Consider the following 19,704-nt stretch of genomic DNA (forward strand, 5'->3'; position numbering starts at 1 on the left):
ACTTTTATACATTCCTCCTCTATAACTCAGCACCTTCTCGTCCCGAACCAGCGGCATAATAAAAATGATGTCAGCGTTACAACTGGATATTCCCCTTCCGATTCTGGGCAAAGCACAACAAAGCCAAACATTCCGACTGGTTCCAAAAGCAAACACCTGCTCCGATTGGCTGACAATACCTCACAAGTTCCACCCTCTTATTTAAAGTGCTAGACAGCCCGGGTCTTCGTGTCGCGATCCGTGTTAGCAGTATCAGTTCGGTAGTAGTAATTGCTAGTTCGCGATTGAGTTTAAGGTTCTCGTCCCGTTGTAGACGATTCCAGTTACATAACTTTAAAATAATACTTTCTTGGAGTATATAAAGTGCAATGGAGTTGAGCTCGGAGATCCAGAAGGTAAGTTTGTCCCCCTGAAATACTACATTATTATTTCCCCATTTGTGCACTTCACCTGGACATCTGTGACATCAGTGGCAGGTGAGCTTGTTTTAAGCGAATGGATGCAAGGAAGAGGGAAAGCAGTTTCTTTTGCATAGCTTGCTGTGTCTGGTTTAGGTGAAAGTGGAATTCGTTGAGCTGGCACCTTGCATGTATGCATCCTACTACTCACTCTGCGCCTCGGAGAGGAATTCCCTCTCTTGGAGGACTTTGAAAGGCACGAAACCTTTCCTGTGCAGGAATGTTGAGGCTCAGAAAACAGTGAAATCTTTAGTGCTTGAAATATTAAAAAAAAGGCTGCACAGAAGTCGGTCAGAGAAATGTTTCCCCCTTTTGACTTACGTGGTGTGTAAGTGGAAGGCACTCCCCAGCCACAGGTAAGTGACCTTCTCTGACTGTGCCTGCGAGAGTGTGTGATTCCTTGAAGGCTTGTCTTTGGGTGACATATTTCATTTGTCATCGCAGCCTTCAATGTTCAATCACTTTTATTCAGCTGCGAATTTTCCAGTGTGTTCACGAGCTACATTTATTTACACTTTGTTAGAGTCGCGTACCTACTTTTCGGAGTCTGCCCCGATTACTAGTTTGTGTTGCCAGGGGACAATGTCATCCACAACGGATATATCGGATTTTTTTAAATTAATATGTACTGGTACTCTGATTCAGTTCAAATATTTAGTTACTGTAATTGGACATTGCCTTTACTTTGTCCCCACTAGGGTAGGTGTAGGGTTTCCTTTATGTCTGTTCTCTCTTAGCGGTGGAGTTATTTTCTGTATGTCTTTATTAATTAATTTTTCATCATTTTGAAGTCTAATTAACAAAATATAATGTCACAAAAATAGTAGTGTTGGTGGCTGTTTATCATAACTGAATACTGCGGTACTCTCCATTTTTTCAAACCCTTTCTAAACAGTAATAGTACCCTGTTCCAGGTCCCATCCTTGTATCTTCCCTGAGTCCCACAGTCACCCAAACTGCCCCTACTTTTTGTATTTGTTGATGTTTTAATAGACATATGGCAGATGCATTAATTGCTGTTTCCTTCTGCAGTTAGTCTTCTTCTGAAGGCTCCAACATTGTACTTTAACAGCATTTCCTAGGTATTAATAAGAAACACCTGCTTCTATATTTACCTGGGTTGCTGCCTGTGAGTACTCAGCCACTGATAATGCAGATAGAAGTGCAAGACTCCACAAAAGTGCATTAAGCGTCCATGCCTGTTTGGCTTTATATTCCTCCTGGCTAGTTTTACTCCCATTTTTGAGTCACCTCCACCATCACTGTACCCTAGTGATTTCTAAATGCACTTATCTTGACTATTTTACTTCACATGAGTGTGTTTTTCTTAACCCATGGTGGTCAAACCCATTTTTAAGATGGCAGTGTTTTAAACGATGCAAAGGTACCAACTGATCTTCATTCTTTAAAAGCAAGCAAGAGGAGGAGAAAGAGTACATTATAATCAGGAAATGGAGGTCAGCATATCTTTGGTGATATATACCTGTTATATTATTGTCTATTATGTTAGAGGGTCCTAGTAAGAATATTTTAATATGTATGCTGCATCATTAATTACATATTTAGGATGTATACCTTATGGCAAAGGACAAATATTTGGAGACGAGGAGGGAGAAAGTGCACATGAGCTTGGTGTACAAACCTGACATTTTTTGATTGCATCTTTTTCTGCCTGTTTTTTTTTTCCAGTAATGTCAAAATGATTGTTTTAATTGGATACACAGTTGTTTACAGATACTTGCTTTCTTTATTCTTCTGTGCTTGTTTTCATCCGTGGTGTCTGCATTTCAGTGATGGGATCATTTACTGCCTGGCATCATATTCAGTTCTCCAAAAGAAATAAATGGATTGGGGAAAGTGATCAAGGTTATTAATTCTGTACTATTAACTGGCTGATGGGCTCAGAATGTAATTGCCCATGGCTAAATAATCCCTGTTTCTCTTTCTTCTGCCAGTGACGTCTGTGTGTTGGGTTTAGTGCATCTTGCATAGAATAGCATTTGATTCTTTCTTTGTTCCTATGGGAAGTACTTGGAAGATATTGTCTTGCCACACCCCACTCCATTGCTTGTTTTGGCAGTTACACATAAGTGGGGCATTGCATTACTGCTACCTGATGCCAGGCTGTCTTCTCTGCACACCATGTCTCTGCAATACAGGTAGTTGACATTGCGCTTTATCATACCTTCTACTACAGAGCCTTGCAGAGGTACACACATTATAAACTCATGCAGACTGAGGAAGCAAGACACTAAGCTGGGGGCATCTTAGTTTGTATGTTTTGGAGAGTCTATTCATAACTTACAGATAACTTCAAAAAATTGTTTCTTGCACTCCAATTGATATTTTATCTTTCTTGTACATTTTATAGTACATGGGTCTGTGCAGTCATGTGTTAAAGGCAGTATTTTATCAGAAGAGGGCTGATTCTTTTGTTGAATGATGAATACTCTGAAAAGATTGTGGAACTTCTGTCGCTGCCATCCTGACATGAACACATTTTGTCACAGTTGTCTTAAAGACCAGCATGTAGAGTTGGGGAGGTAACAATGGAAAGTATGCATGTTTTGGGAGGAGTGACTCAGTAATGCTGTTTGTCTGTGAGATTTAGAATGTGTACAGTGAAATGGTGCATCCTGATTGGCTGTGTTTTACAGTGTGATATTGTAGAAGGCACTTACTTTGCAGTATGGAAAGAAGGTCTACATAGGAGAATACTTGTGTAGAGTGTGTGTGTGTGTGTGTGTGTGTGTGCGTGTGTGTGTGTGTGTGTGTGTGTGTGTGTGTGTGAGCTTGTGTGTGGATGTGTGCATCCACACATATATGTTCACTTGTGTATACTTACATGTGTGGAGTAAGAGGCTGGTATGATTGTGACAATAGTGAAGGTTGGAAAATCTAAGGGAATCACCACCAAAAACATTAAGGAGCACTTACTGCCTGCTAAGACTGTTGAATGTTAATTTATCTTTTGTAACTGAAGGTTTGGCAGTCATTAGTCATGACATGTTAGTGTAGTCATCACTGATTAGCAGATATATTGACAGTAATCAGTCATTAATGGACAACTCAGAAAGTAATAAGTGGTTGTTGATATTAATTAATTAATTGATTTATTTATTTTATTTTACATTTGTATACCGGGATAGTCCATCTGGGTGTAAGCCCGTTTTCAGTGGAGTCCCAGGAAGAAAGGTTCCAGAAGTTATAGGCATTAATATAATAGAAAAAGTACACTGATGTAATAAGAGATATAGAAATACACATTGGCATCTGGCAGCTCATTATAAATCGGAGGATAGCATTATAAGCATCGTTTACAGACTGTAGAGTTTTATTTTACTACATAGTAAGCATTTGAGGGCAGGTTTAGTTTTGTTAGTCAGGTTAGTATAGATAGAGAAAGAGGAGGGCGGGGGTTGAAGATGGAAAGATTTCTGGCAAATTAGTAGGGGTTCACAGATGGCTACCGTTCTAGGCAGGAATATGGGTAAGGAAAAAGACAGAGAAGGAATTAGCCTAGATTGATGCATAAATGATGCACTCAGAAAATGTCAGATCTTCATCATCCTCAACCCCCTTTTCTTCATTTTCTACACGGGGTTATGTTAAGATGGCAGCAGTCACCATCTCTCTGGATTCAATGCTACTCTCCTTTTGTTGTCAAAACTCATGCCTGACTGTCACAGATCTTCTCTCACACAGTGCATCTGTCTTTTTGCTGGGTGCCTTTGTTTCCTCTTGCCTTCTTCCTATCTGTTCTAAATCTTCTTCATCAGATTGTCTTCTACTTTTTTGCAGATGTGCCTGAACCACCATAGTCTATTTTCTTTGACCTTTTCTGCAATTAGAGCTACTTTGGCTTCTGCTCTTATGTTCTCATTTCTTCATCTTCTGTCCTACAGTGTGCATCCTACCACCTGCCTCAGGCACCTCAAATCCATCACCTCTACCTTCCTCAACTGCTCTGCCTTTACTGCCCAGGATTCTGTACCATGCAGTAGTACTGGTCGCACCACTATTTTGTACACCTTACTCTTCATGTAATTGTTGATATAACAAGCAGAAAAGGGTGTAATCAGACAGATATGTGTACTAAACCCTTATGCTCTTGTCCCCCCTTCTCCCTAACTAGTCACCCTTTTCTATAAGGTGCAAGTCCTAAATATATAAAAATAGAAAGGATAGAAAGCATGCAATTGGAGAGGCAAATTAAAAGTTAGGCACAAATTTGGCTGGTGAGGTTGAGACTGGCATATTGTTAAGCAGCAGTAACCTTTACGATCAGTGTCGATCAGATGAGAAGCATGATCTCCCCAGTTTTGTGTACATTTGAAAGGTTGAGCTGTAAAAAGTGATGTGTGTTTAATGTGAAGCCTTTTTCTTAGAAACTTGAAGAAATGCTGATGGTTTTGCTGTACAAGGTGAAAGAAACACTCCTTTTTGTGCTGCATGTAGAGACAATGGGTATCAGCATGACTCCGCATCTCTTTCTTGGCTGGCAGTTTCAGTCTGTTAGGTAATTATTTACTCCTGGTATCAACCAGCTATGTGATCTGGGGTCTTGCTTTACTGTTTGCCGTCCTTCAAGTGACACATTAAACCAGGGTCTCTTTCTGGCATTGCTGATGTTGAAATGAAAGGATCTGTTTAGCATACACACATATTTTCTTATCAGTAACTATTTCAGAATAGTAACTGAATACATTCTCTAAATGTTTGATGTGCAAAATCATCAAGACTGTATTAGACTATTTCAGAATAGTAACTGAATACATTCTCTAAATGTTTGATGTGCAAAATCATCAAGACTGTATAATGATAGTTTAGTGCAAGTTACTGTCTCTATTCTTCCACCTTCAATTACAGTGTATATGGAATGTCCGTATGCCCCCCCCCCCCCATGTCCTTGTGAAGTTTCTCCACATACTACACTTTCTTTCTGCTTTCTAAAGACATACTGGTTAAATAGCTCATTAAACCATATTATAGCTTTATAACACATGTAATGGCTGAAAGGAAACCTCACTGGATTAACAACATAAATTTAATTTCCTCCTGTCTCCTTTTGCCTCAGACTGTTAAAGCACTTTGATAATATATTTACTTCTTGGTTAGCTCTGAATTAGTCTGTCTAGTACTGAGGGCCACTAGACATCTTAAAAAATAACAGGAGTGATTGATCACATTTTGGTCACTGTAATTGAAGAGTATTAAAGAACAGGACCCTTAAATGGGGACAAGTGATTAAAAAAGTGCATCTGGACAAAATGTGACACAGAAAGCATGGCCCAAATGCCTGGAGATACTATATTCTTAATTAGACAGCTAGTAGTAAATATTTAAAATAAAATTTATCAAAAAATACATGGAATTTGTGTCTTTTTCTGAATCTTAAGACTGTGAACTTCCACAGAGAAAGGAATGGTCTTGGTGAATGCCTTGCAGCTATGTCCTAAACCATTTGTAAGATGAATCCCTTATGTGACAGAGGCACTTTGTCAGTACTGTTTAGAATGGGTTCATTGAGTAGCTGTGTATCATGTACCATGATGTGTTGGGATGGGTGTACAACTCATGATGTCTGATATATAGTGGGTGGGGTGTACAGACTGCACATGCCATGAGCTGAGTCTTTGATGAAGTAGTGAATATGGGGATCTATTTTATTTTTTAGTCGAGGTAATGCCTTGCAGCTGTGTCCAAAACTATTTGTGAGTTGTGTCACCTGTGTCACAGTTGCTGGCACCATATTAAGTCAGCAGAGTGAACTTTCCACACCAGAAGGTTATGGACTGTATCTGTAGTCTGCTATATGGCTGTGACCATGCCAGTGTTGTATAGACTGGGTTCATATACCAGTTGCGTACCATGTGCCATGATGTGGTGGGATGGTTAATACAGCATGTGATGTTTGATAGATAGTGGGATGGGTGTACAGATTACGCATGACAAGATCTGGGTCTTTGTTGAAGTAGTGAATATGGATATCTGTTTTTGTTGGATGGAGTCATTTTACTGTACAAGGTGAGAGTGTAAGGTGTTTCCTCATTTCACTCCTTTGTTCTCACTCATGATGATAAGCCCTGTATTTATTAATTGTTTTCTACCAAGGTAGAGATTCTTGGACTTATAGGTATGATTTAAACCTTAATTGTTGCATCTGTCCCATGAAAGCTGATCTGGGCAGTACTGCGGTGGTTGGAAGTCCCAGAAACATTGCAGAATTAGTGGAGGCTATGTACAAGGACCCAATGACTCAAGTAAGAGCAGGTTGTGGTCTCACAGAGGGGGTCCCAGTTGGAGTGGGTGTACACCAGAGTTCAGCTTTGAGCCCACTGCTGTTCATACTGGTGATGGACTACATTAGCAAACAGATCGGAGGGGGCAGATCAACAAAGTTGCTGTATGCAGACGATGTGGCATTACAGGCAGATACTGAGCAAGAACTTCAGAAAAGGATAAGAGAATGGAATGCAAAACTGAAGGCGCATGGGATGGAACTAAGCACAGATAAGACAGTGGCAATGACAGCAAATTGGAGAAATCAGAAGAAGCTGAGAATAGAGATAGAAGGGAAGATAATTGAACAGGTAAATAGCTTCAAGTATCTGGGAAGGGGTGGTTGAGGAGAAGGGATGTCAGAATGAAGAGGTCAAAGCTAGAATCAGAGGGGTTGCAGCCAACTGGCAAAAAGTGTCATGTGTAGTCTATGACAGAAGAATGCTAAAGAAGCTGAAAAGTAGGGTGCACAAGACAGTGGTGCAACCAGTGCTACTGTGTGGTACAGAAACCTGGGCAGTAAAGGCAGAGCAGATGAGAAAGCAAGAGGTGATGGAAATGAAGTGCCTGAGAAGGGTGGTAGAATGCACACTGTGAGACAGAAGAAGAAATGAGGACATAAGAGCAGAAGGCAAAGTAGCTCCAATTGCAGAAAAGATCAAAGAGAACAGATTATGGTGGTTTGACACATGTGCAGAAAAGTAGAAGACAATCTGGTGAGGAAGATTTGGGACAGACAGGAAGAAGGTAAGAGGAAGCGAGGACATCCAGCAAAGAGGTGGATGGATTGTGTGAAAGAAGATCGGCATGAGTGTTAAAGAAGGCAGGAAAGTGGCACTGAATTGAGAGAGTTGGCGACAATTAACACAATACCCCAACCCCATGTAGAAAAATGGGGAAAAAAGGGGAATGGTGGTGGTGATGATGATGATGATGATGTTGCATCTGTGATATTCTTGCATTTCTGTTATTTACCTCCAGTGCAAGTAATGCAGTTAACACTTGTTACTTTGGAATGAATAACTACATATCTCCCCCAAATGGGGAAACTGGTACTTAATGGGCCATGACCCCTATGATGGATATGGCGTTCATGAGTATGAGTGACTTATATCGGGAATTACTTCTGTAGCAGATCCTTCTAGAGTCAATATCCTTGGTGATATTTTAAAAAATAATTTACATGTTAATAATTAGGTTTCATATATCTATTGGGGCTTTATTTTATGAGCCCTGCAAGGATTAGGTGTCTGATTCTGTTAATGCACTTTAGCGCATTTCTGATCAACAGGTTAGGCTGTTATTGTGCATTTTATTTCAGTCTCTGCTAAAATCACACATGCCAACAGCTGCCTTTTGCAAATCAGTACAGCCCAGTTTATCACTGGTGTGTAATGGTACAACATTAGTGTGACACAGGTGTGATCATTTCAGGTGTGATAGTTTCTGAGGGGCAATTTGTTGTTAAATTGACTCTTGTAGCCACCTGTGAGCATAAAGCAAAAATAATTCACTGTCATGTCCTACAGATGGGGATTGACACGTGTCACTATTTCAGTTAGAATAATCTCTAAGAATTCTTTTCAGTTTGGATACTGATATTTATTTATTTGTTTGTTTGCTCATTTGTTTATTTATGTCATACATTCATGCACATAGGAAAATGAGATTGGTGCATTATGTCTTGTACAATAAAATACTTTATTTTTGTTAATTTAGAAAATAATCATTATTGCTTTTCTGCTATTTAAAAAAATGTAGGCTGAACTGTATACCAACAGGAATTTATAACAGACAGCTTTTCATATTTTTATTGCTGCTTATACTTTGTAATAAATATATGAGCTTCCTCAGATAATAAACAATTTAAAATGAGGAGATGAAAAATATATATGTTTCTTATCTGGCTATTATCTGTATCACTGTGCTATATGTACAAGTTCTGAAAAAAATCTTTGAAAATGCATCCTTATTTATGCTCATAGGAACAGTTGTAAACTGGTAAAATCTGATTCTGGTTTTCAACATTTTTACATAGCTGTTGTGAAAGTAGGAGTAGTACAGGATTTAAAGAATACGTTTTATGACTGGTGTTCTCTAAGCTTTTCTCCCTTTTGTCTTATGGTTGAAGTCTTACTTCCCCGTGCAAGATTACTGCATGATACTGCTTGAAAATGTTTCTGTGTTCTTCATAAAATGTTTGGAGTTTGGTAGGCTTTGAGTTCCAGACTGCGTTATTAAGAAAAGTTTTGTTTACAACAAATTTGTGATTGTAGTTAGGTTCTTCTGGGAACAGTATCAAATCTAATGACTGTTTTGTTTGGGGGTGGGGGGTGCTCCATGGTGTCTTTTGATGTGTTCAAATAGAAACTGCAGTCATGTCATGTAATATACTTGTACAAATACATTCACCATTTGTTATAAGGCTGTTCATATTAAACTGGGCTTATATAGCATTTTCATTAAATTGTGAAGGATTGTTAATGAATAGTAGTCATTTACATCACATTACAGAGCGTTAGATAAAAATGCATAGTTTGTCAGCTGTTTTTCCATTTAAGGATTATTATGAGCCTCAGTGTAACTAGGCTTGGAAAGCTAATGAACTATAAGAATTTTGCCTCAAGAAGTGGTCCTCCATGCAACAAAATCCACCAGGTTACATCACATTTGAAATAAAATACATTTTCTTCACCAGCTACATAGACTGAGAACACTAAACAGTCCATCTTGTATGCCAATTTTTCCTGTCTGTTAGGCCGAAGATCCTTCTACATAACCTGCTGGGTATTACTTTCTCCTCACTTCCATAAGAAGTGTATTATTCCTCTTCCATGCACTATTGCATTTTGCTCCTAGTTTTATTCCTGGAACCATTTTAAGAAGTCAGTTTCAGCAACTAACCACCCTTTCTGTGAAATAATGTTTTGTATATCGCCATTGACTCATTCAGCTGACATCTTCACACTGTGTGCTCTTTTTATCATAAAACTATTTTTATTTTTTTTTAAACAGTACTCTGGTAATGAATTTCATCATGATATTCAAAAGCATCCCCTCTGCTTTCTCCAATAGTGTACATCTCAAGTTCTTCTGGTGTGTCATTATGTGGCCCCTAGTGCAGACCACATACCCTTTTTGTTGCTTTCCTGTAAACTCTTCCTGGGCTCTTAACACTAAGAAGTTTTCAGTACTGTGCATAGTACTCCCAAGTGGAGTCTTTCATAGTGTTTTTCCAAAGATAACATTTTTCTCCTTTTTAATAAGCAATTTCTTTTTTTTTTTTAATTCATTAATCATGTATGCTTTCTAAGAGATTTTCAAGATAACATTGGCGGCACTGCACATCAGAGAAAAAAGTGGACATATTGAAACATTCCTGATGGAAACATCTTATATGATTGTAGATTTTATTATAAAGCTTTGTAATAGAGAGACATAGGAAAATAAATAAAAAGGCTGTTAAACTTGTTATGATGCTTTAGAAGAAGCAGATGTAAGAAAACAGTAGAGGACACTGCACATCATTTGATTAGGCATCTAGGAGAATATTATGTGACAGTAGTTTGTTTGAATGTGGCTGGACTGAACTTAAAAATCATACATGTTGAAATATGATTCTGTAGATATATGCATGGTATGTAACACTAAGTAGTGTACATAGATTCAACATACCAAATATACCCATTTTCTCTAAATATAATCATTTGACTGTTAACATTATTTAATTCTGGGGTGATTCAGATTTTGGTAGCTAATATCATTTAATGTTGGCATGTTATGTTTGCTTTTTGGGGCTGACTGAGCCAGCTGCTCCCAGCTGTATCCCCATTACTGGCTGTAGGTCATAACTACTGGGATGCTGGTGTTTCGATGCCACCAATGTTATGTTTTCCTTTCATATATCTTCCTTCCTGTTTGCTTTTCTCTCTTTTTTTGGAGTGGAAGGAATGCAATCTTCAAGATGTACTAATTGTGTGCATTTGTTTGTTCATTGAGTCAGTGCTCTGTACCCTACATGGGGTTGTCTGTTAGTTAAGTTGTTTGGATGCCCATATTCACAAGGAGTGCATTGATAGGGTAGTTTGGGATGTTAGTGACTCACTAGTTGTCTACTGATTGAGAAGATGTCACAGTATCCACTTGGGTCTATTCTCATTTCTGGGTGGCACATGCACTCTTTTACCTGATCTTATGGAAATAATTATGACATCCTTTTGACCATTGTTAACAGATTAAACAGTTGGCAAGAGAGACTTTCTATAAAGGTGGGCCTAAGAGCAACAACTGTTCAGTTGACCTCTTCATAGTCACCAAAATTTCAGCTATGGGATAAAAGCATACCTCTCAATTTCTATGCTCAAGAGTTCTAGGCAAAGCCAAAAGAGCCAAAACACTGTGACCCTTGAAATAGACTGTTTGAGTGAGTTCTTGTGTAAGTGTTGAAGTGGGAGTCTAGTGGGTTCCTTCTGGAAGGCGTAAGTCATCTGGAAGAGTTTGAGTAAACTGGATGCTGAAACAGCTGCTGAATATTAGATGCATTTAATGGGCAAACTGTCCACTTCTGCATTCACATTATGTTATAATTCATATGCAAAGTGAAATGCAGTGCAATATATGTAAAATGGTGCTTAACAAGAGTTATGCAGACATAGAGAAGTTTACTGATATACCCACCATACAAACTTATATGGAGAATTATGATATACTTCCACCACCCAATGCAAACCTTAGTACAAAACATAATTAAACAGCTAAAGGCTGCTGCATGTTTGATGCTAAGAGCAGACAGGGTTTGTTGCTGTTTCTTCCAGTCCAATGCCGTTCCTGTTTGAAGTAGGTACAGAAAGCAACCATCTTACTGCTGTCTGCAAGAGATGATGAGGAAAGTAGAGTAAGGCATCGGTGAGCAGCACAGAGCTGCTGCCAGAATACCTATAGTGAGACACTGAAGATGCACAGCGTATGTGTGTGTGTGTGTGTGTGTGTGTGTGTGTGTGTGTGTGTGCGTGCGCACTATGAAATGGATGAATATCAAGGCATATTTTCAGCAGTATGACGTGGATGAGATACAGGATGCGTGCAGTGTGACACTAGTAAAGCATAGCATTGGTGTGCAACCAAATTCATGTATTTTGGGATTATACTTCAGAAGGCATGGAGCCCTCAAGGCCTTATTAGTGCATAGGCCTCTGCATTGGCTTTATTGTATGGCACACCTATCTGCCCGAATACAGCTTTTTGATCTGAGTTACAATTATTTGACATCTTGGTTCCTCTTCTAAAAGGATGAAATACTCTGCTGGGGATGCTTACTTGGCATAAGTGAACTACAAATAGCTATTTCTAAACTAATTTGGATTAGTAACTCTGAAAGAGAAAAAAAATGAACAAAGCATCTACTAAAGTTGACCTATCTAAACCAGAAATTTGACAGTAGATAAGTCCCATGAGGCAGTCCTGGTCTACCTGTTGATTATTGGATAAGCTGCAGGTTGTAATTGCCTAACAGTTTTTCTTCCCATCTCTAAATACTCACTCATCACCCACACAGAGAGACACACACACACACACACACACACACACACACACACACACACACACACACACACACACACACACACACACACACTCCCTCTCTCTGCTCCTCAGAGCATACCACTCAATTTTCCATAGTTTGCTGATAATAACATTTGTGGTTTTCTATTAAATTGAGGACTGTAGTTATAGTTATTAAAAATAACAGATATTTTGAGTTTCAGACCTCATATCCTCCAGAAAATGCATGCTAATGCAAAACCTGTTCTGGCAGCTTTTCTAAGTGTATAAAACTATCTTTAAAATTTATCCCAAATTATTTTTCGGCCTTTGTCTCCTCATTACTTTTTGGCTTTGTCCCTGATTCGTGTGACAGCAGGTTGAGTGGTATGTCCGACAGGGCTGTACTATGGATCTCGCCTGCTTTCTGTTAAGCAAGTACTACAGGGTATGTTTGCCTAGCTTTTCATTGCTGTTTCTTCATTTATAACTGTCCTGTTTTTACAGTGGAATTAACGTCATGTTCATGTTCTAAAGTATTCCTCTAATATAGATAACGCTCTTCATCCTTTCTATGCCTGTATTTTTTTTAGTCTCATTACATAACTTTGTGATTTCAGCAGAACATTTTTTCCTTCCAAATCTTCTGTAAGATATAAAGATGTAGGAAAGGACCAGACCTCAGTCATTCCCTCCACCAACAATTAAGTTCCTGTCCTCCCTCATTCCTCACCATTCAACTTCAGTTGGGGATGAGAGCTGGATGGCAGACAGGCGATCAACTCTACATAAGTGTTTTCTTTAGTGACCTGATATGAATGCCACTGGGGCAACTCTGATGCAGCAACACGTATATACTTACAGGGAGACTCAGACACACACACACACACACACACACACACACACACACACACACACACACACACACACACACATGTGTGCACACGCTCGCGTGTACACTTGCACACAGTCACTACATGTAGGACGAAAAGCCAAAAACAAAAATACTCTGGATTGTAAAACATATGAAACAGAAGGAAACATTTTTATAAATTTTTTTGTTTCATACTTTTTGCAGTCTAGAATATTCTTCTTATTTTTGGCTTTTTGCTTTAGTTGTTTCTTAGCCATATTGTCGTTTGTTTTCAGTGTTGTGGATTCAGCTGAATGTCTAGACAATAGATAGACTCAGGGCACATCACCAGCTTATATGCTGCTTGCTGCTTCATCTGGCCATTGCTGGACATCAGTAATTCAATGAGACCAAGCCAGTTTCCTGCCCCCCTTTCTGGATGGGTGAACTAGCATCAGCCGTTCATGCTCATCGTCTGTGGACATCCTTTCCAGCTCATGGGATGCCAATTAAATCATGCTTCAGCTGAGTCATAGTCAAAGCTTCCTCTCTGTCTCTTTCTTTCTCTCTCTGTGCCATATAATGGACTGAATATGAATCACTGTAATATCTCCATGAGGCATCACTATGGAGTCCAGTATTGCACAGGTCTGCATATTATTCCATAAACCTCATTAACCTGCCCATCGTTTGACTGGTGTCCCTTCTCTCCCTTCTTGTGCATGCCTGCACTCTGTGCTCATGCAGACGTTCACATCAAATACAGTCCTGTCCATTGGTTATGAAAATCCTAGCTGGCTTTTGCCCATAGGCATACCATTCTCGATTAAAACTAAACTGTTGCACTGGTTGTTTCTCTGTCCTTTGGCCACTAATTAATATGTTCTCTTTAAATGCCATTTCCCTAATTCAGATATTATTTTTTTTGTATATTTCATCATTATAAGTTACCTATCCTTGATAGAAGCCTATAGAAATTTTACAATGTATTGCATAGTTTTGTATTAATTTATATGTGGTCTCTTTCATACTGCCATCTTATAGATTTTGACTTTTAAGTAAATCTGAATAGTTTTGGGAGACATTAAATAACCACCATTAATAGACAAAATGTTACAGCTAGCAGCAAATGGTGCCAAAAGTTTCTTTTATTTAGTTAAGTTCCTTGTTTCCTTCCCACCAAAGGTGATAAACTTCTTGATCTTGTCCTTCTCAGCTGCTTCCCTTCTTTTACCACCCCATGTCACTACTTTGTTGGTTAAAATTGGCCAACTCTGCAGTAGTGTACACCCTTAAAATAAACTATGGCATCCCAAAAATCCTACTGTATTTTAGGATTTCTCAACAAATAACTGTTTACTGCTTACTGACATCCGTGATAAACAGGAAAGGCACAATCCTCCAAACATCCACACATCAGATGTTATTACACACTCCTCAGTATTCCACTCCGTTGTGGATGTACGTATAAATGTATGGAAAGATGCTCTTCACATCTGTTATATTTGTTGTGGTAGTTTCACAAGTACACCCATATGTTAGAATTCCCTTATTAATAAACTTTGTTAAAAAAGGAGGCTTCTAGCTAGTAATAAGAAATTCTCACTTTTCTAGTAAGCAAAACTCTTAAACTTGCAATCAGGGAGTGTAAGCCAAGCTCTTAACTCAAAGCCAGTGTCATTATTAGGTGTAACTGTTAGACTAATCAACTTTACACCAAACTTGTCTCTAACGGAACTTCCCACACTGATCCTGAAACCTTTGCAAATATCCTCTAGACCAAATTCAACTTAACTTCATACCCCTGTCGATCCCAGTGCCACCCCTGTTCTTCTCCATGTATAACCCATCCTAAAATCACCCTGAATTGGGTTCTGTCAGTATTCTTCAAAACCTAAAATCATTGATATACGAGGTTGTTTGCTTGTAAATGTTAAGCACCGCTCAGCCAAACCTCTCCTAATCATTTTCGACCCAATTGTCTGCACAAGTTACATCTCAGAAGTGTGGAGAATAGTCAGGGTAGTACCACTGTACAAAGGAGGCCCCACAAATGACTCTTGTAATTATGGACCTATTAGTCTTACTAGTATTATGTCAAGACTGTGGAACACATTACTGCTGAGCTAAGTAATGCAGTAGGAGACCCTCAGTCTGTTGACCCATTCCAGTATGGATTTATGAAAGGCATGCGTTAAATCTACTTTTCAGGTTGATTTCTATGACAAGGTCACACCAAAACATTCTGTGAATGGTCATCCATCTATATATATATATATATATATATATATATATATATATATATATATATATATATATATATATATATATATATATGATCATGCAAAGGACTTTCATACCATTTCCAATGCTGGTCTTGTCGATCTCTCCCAGTTTAACATTAATCCTGTGTTACCTGCTGGATTACTAATTGTCTTACTGACAGAACTCATAATGTGAAAGTTGGTGACACTTGTTCTAGTGAGTGAAATGTCACTAGAGATGTTTCAGAAGGCTTCATAGTGGGCCCTCTTCTCCATCATCATTGGCTTTTCTGAAGCCAAATCAGATGCTAAAGGACTGTGTCTGGTTGTTTGCAGATGATTGCAGATTAGATAAAGTTAGCAAATTCTCTTCTGGTGCCCAAGGCCTGGATCAGACTAAGATCTGGTGTGTCAGCCATGGGCTCACTCAAAATGCCAAAATAATGCAGATTAGATACCTTTGGTGAATCCATACCCTTTCTCTTTCCACATCACTGGTACTGAACTCAAACCAGACAGAGATAGTAGGGAATTGGATACCTATGTTGATAGCCTTTTTCCCCACCATGTCTTGGTCACAGTTAAATGTATTTCAGCCTTATACATTTTATCTTTCAAGGTGTTTCATTCAGCTCCAAGGAGGTCTTAGTCCCATTATATTCCTCCTTAGACTGATCCTTGAATTCACTGCCTTCTTTAGGAGGCATCTATGTAAGGGTTTTGAACAATTAAAAAGAACCCAAGTGTTCTTAGTTATAAAGATATCATGATTAGATAACCTAAATATCCCCACAGTTTAAATGCTGTCTGTCTCTATTCCATCTCATATAGGCACCTGAGGGGTGGCCTCTGTTTAGCTTTTTGCAGAATGAAAGATCCTCCACTGTTCACCCTCTTCCACTTTCATAAAAATCAGCTGTTTAAGATGTGCCCATTATAAATACCTTAACCTTCATTGTTGGACTAGCAACACCCTCTGGCACAATATGTTCTTAACCCACTGCATCTCTTACCACAGAAGTAGATGCCCTTAACACCTCAAGGGTTGGGGGATGGCATAACGATTATGCTACTTACCTCACAGACACAAGGTACATGGTTTGAGTCTCGCCTTTGAAAGGGAAATTGACTCGGATTAAAACTGCTGAGAAGAGAAGCTGGTCTATTACTTACTTATGGACCTATGAAAACATCAAACAAAGCAATTACTTACATACCTTCAAAACCTACCTAGATGACTGGATGGGAAATCATACATTTATGGGGATGTCTGACTGGCACAATTGTTATACCCCACATTACTACTTGGGTGGTGCATTAAAGCTTTTCAGCACTTTTCTAAGCATAAACATTGTCTTTGAATCTGAAACTATAAACATATAAATGAAATTAGTAAGTGCATGAGTATTGTTATTGTTTCTGTCTGACCTTCTTGTATATATCCTATACTTTTGGGACTTTTCTTTGCATGTCAGAGATGAGATTATGTTGTCCTTTTGCATTTTGAAATGCAGAAAAACTTTAATTTAAAACAGTTGTTAGTTATATATTAAAATATATTATACATTTATATTTGCACTTTGAGTACATTAATGCCCTTAAGATGGGAAATGATGGCACTGGAAAAAATTCTGTTTGTCATATTTGTTTGCCATATTATATCTCAATCTGTGTATCTCAATCTGTGATTAGTTATCTGTTATTCACTCCTACTGCAATTTGTCTGAGCTAATACGGGCCACCTGATGTCTTAACATTATTTTTATTTGTTTTATTTTTTGTTTTGGTCTGCTGATCATGTTTAGTGTACTATACATATTTGTTAAGCTATCAGAAGTAAAGAAAAGGGCACTTTTTAATTAAATACTGAACAATGTATAGCTTTCCAGACCTCAGGACATGACAAAGTTTAAGCAAGGCCTGGGTCTCCTGTAGGCGTCTGAAACTTGTGGCTGTGTGTATCTTGTAAGTAAATGTTTTTTTTCTTTCACTTGGAATCTTAGTATGGAACAGATTTTTAATTAAAATTTTTTGGACCCCAACACTGCAGTTACCATCAATCAGCCCACTTGCTTGCTTGATTCATTCATTCTTTCATCCCAGAAGGAAGGCTTTGCATCAGGAGTGGAGCCATCGCTTGCATGCGACCATTAAACGGTTCTTTTGTTATGTACACCAAACTCCTTTTCCCTGGCTACAAATGATTTCTACTAATGCATTCCAGGATTGGCTAATACATGTTTTCACACGTGCCACTCCCCGGTATGTTCTACACCACATTTTGCAAGTGTACACATTCAGATCTTCCTTGTGGATCAACCTGTGGCGGGGCCTCTCTTCCCTCCCTTCTTCCTTGGTGGGTGAGCCACCAGCTGTTGCCTCTCCTACCTTACCCGTAGCATCTCTTTCAGCTCTGGGGTGATTAGTCAAGCCTGGATCACTGGTGCAAAAGGCAGGACTTTATACCTCTTTACCAACAAAGCTGGGAGGACAGGACAACTGTTTATTTAAATATCATTTCCTGTTGGCCTTTGCCCCCTACAACATAGAGCATCATATATCTGGGTCTCCTAGAACTCTTAGAATACTCAGGGCAGGCTGTTACATACATTGATCAGAACACAGTGTTGGAGTACCTTTTAAGTAAATGGTGTTCCTTAATGCTGTTAAAAGGACCAAAGGAAAGGACACATTTTATGTACCTAATGTCAAGTGCTGCTGTCAGACCTCAGGGATAAGTAAGTGATGCTTTTTAGTACCTCTTAGAAGTCTGGAATAGTACATATCAAATGCCTTGTATTATATAGGTCTTAAAACCCAAGGCCTGGACACCTTTTTTTTTTTGGTTTGGTTTAGATTTATCACACCCACAGTTCACCTGCAACAAGTTGAAAAGATGAACAGCACATGACCAAAGGGGTGAATTTTTTTTCTCCCACAGGAGCACCATTATCACAAACCTCACTATTCTGGGTCAGAGTTTATTAAACATTATCAGTGCACTATTGATAAACAACCTGTTAACAGATTAGAATTTAGGTGTTTTCATTTCCCTTTCCTGGGGTAGAAGCATCAGCAATATGTGTAACTAGTGTTTATAGCAACTGTTGTAGTCTGCCTGGCAAGTATGTCAGCATTACAACTAAAATAACTGATTCTTAAACGTGGAATGTAAATCCTTAGCAGATGGTATGCCAACCCTAAAATGCATATTGACTCTGAGACATGGACATCTTCTCAAGGTATGTAGGATCATGCCATTTGTTCAGCAACTATGGTGTACCTCCATGGCCCTGTCCTGCCACAGATCACCTGTTATCCTGATTTCAATGTCAAAGACCCTGTGGCATTAGTAAAAAAAAAAAAAAACTGGCACATAGTTACTCCCCCAAACCCCAAGTATGTAACAGCCTTTCCAAATTTACAGACATTCTATACTGACACTTCATGGCCTGACATCTTAACTTTTGAAATTTCATTTGCAGCATGTACCCTTTATTTTGATCAATGTGCCATCTTTATGTTTCCCAGACCAGTTGCTATAACTGCATTTCATTAGAGGAATGCTGTGCCCCTTTTTTTAGCCATTACCACATTTCTTGACTTCCTATTTAGAAGACCAAAAGCTTAAGCAGATGATAACAAACAGTATGTGCAATTTTTGCCTTCTTTGTTTCTCCTCAAATGTCTCACTCCTAAATCTTACCTCTCTGATACTGCAAGCACTCAGGTCAGTTGTCCAACTGTCCAGTTAAAGTACTTCTGTGGGTGTCTGTCTTTGTCTTGTTGATCTGACTTTTCTTATTACTCAGAACAAGGAATCAGTTGTTTCACGTCTACCACTTGCCATTTAACTATTTCATTACATCCCTAAGCTATGTTTCCTTTCTGCAGACAAGCAGGCAGATTTATTTTACAAAGTATTTTGTGTGTGTTTGTTTGTGTGATGGAGGAATGAAGTTTTATTCAAAATAATTTAGTTTTATTTATTTATTTGTTGCTCTGGTAGGTGGACTGCTCCAAGGATCCTTTTCCACCATGACTCCAGCATCAAGGCAACAATACACAAAAACAAGTATATACAAACACACACACGTGTGTATGTGTGTGTGTGTGTGTGTGTGTGTGTATATATATATATATATATATATATATATATATATATATATATATATATATATATAGGCAAAAGATTATACAGAACTTCCAAGAATTACGCAGATTATACAGTGATGAATATTCTGTTTCTCAATGCACTTGGAACTCCAGGATAGGGCACATTTGGTGTTGGATATATGTCTCAGACCTT

The 19,704-nt window shown here is 38.6% G+C and overlaps 1 protein-coding gene across 2 annotated transcripts in view; it reads left to right on the forward strand.

Moving 5' to 3' along the window:
- Positions 1 to 219: 219 nt before the first annotated feature.
- LMCD1 (LIM and cysteine rich domains 1) overlaps positions 220 to 19,704 on the forward strand; it is a 385,448-nt gene continuing 365,963 nt past the window's right edge. Inside the window, exon 1 of one of the 2 annotated variants that reach the window (XM_044077518.1) lies at positions 220 to 395. In XM_044077518.1, coding sequence (XP_043933453.1) covers positions 369 to 395 — 27 coding nt within the window. In that variant the 5' untranslated portion in view covers positions 220 to 368. Of the gene's footprint in view, positions 396 to 555; positions 815 to 19,704 lie in introns of those variants that run through there. The other variant, XM_044077519.1, reaches the window with a different exon arrangement.

The sequence above is a fragment of the Protopterus annectens genome, chromosome 7.part0, assembly GCF_019279795.1.
Source record: "Protopterus annectens isolate FY-2018-M chromosome 7.part0, PAN1.0, whole genome shotgun sequence".
Lineage (NCBI taxonomy): Eukaryota > Metazoa > Chordata > Ceratodontiformes > Protopteridae > Protopterus > Protopterus annectens.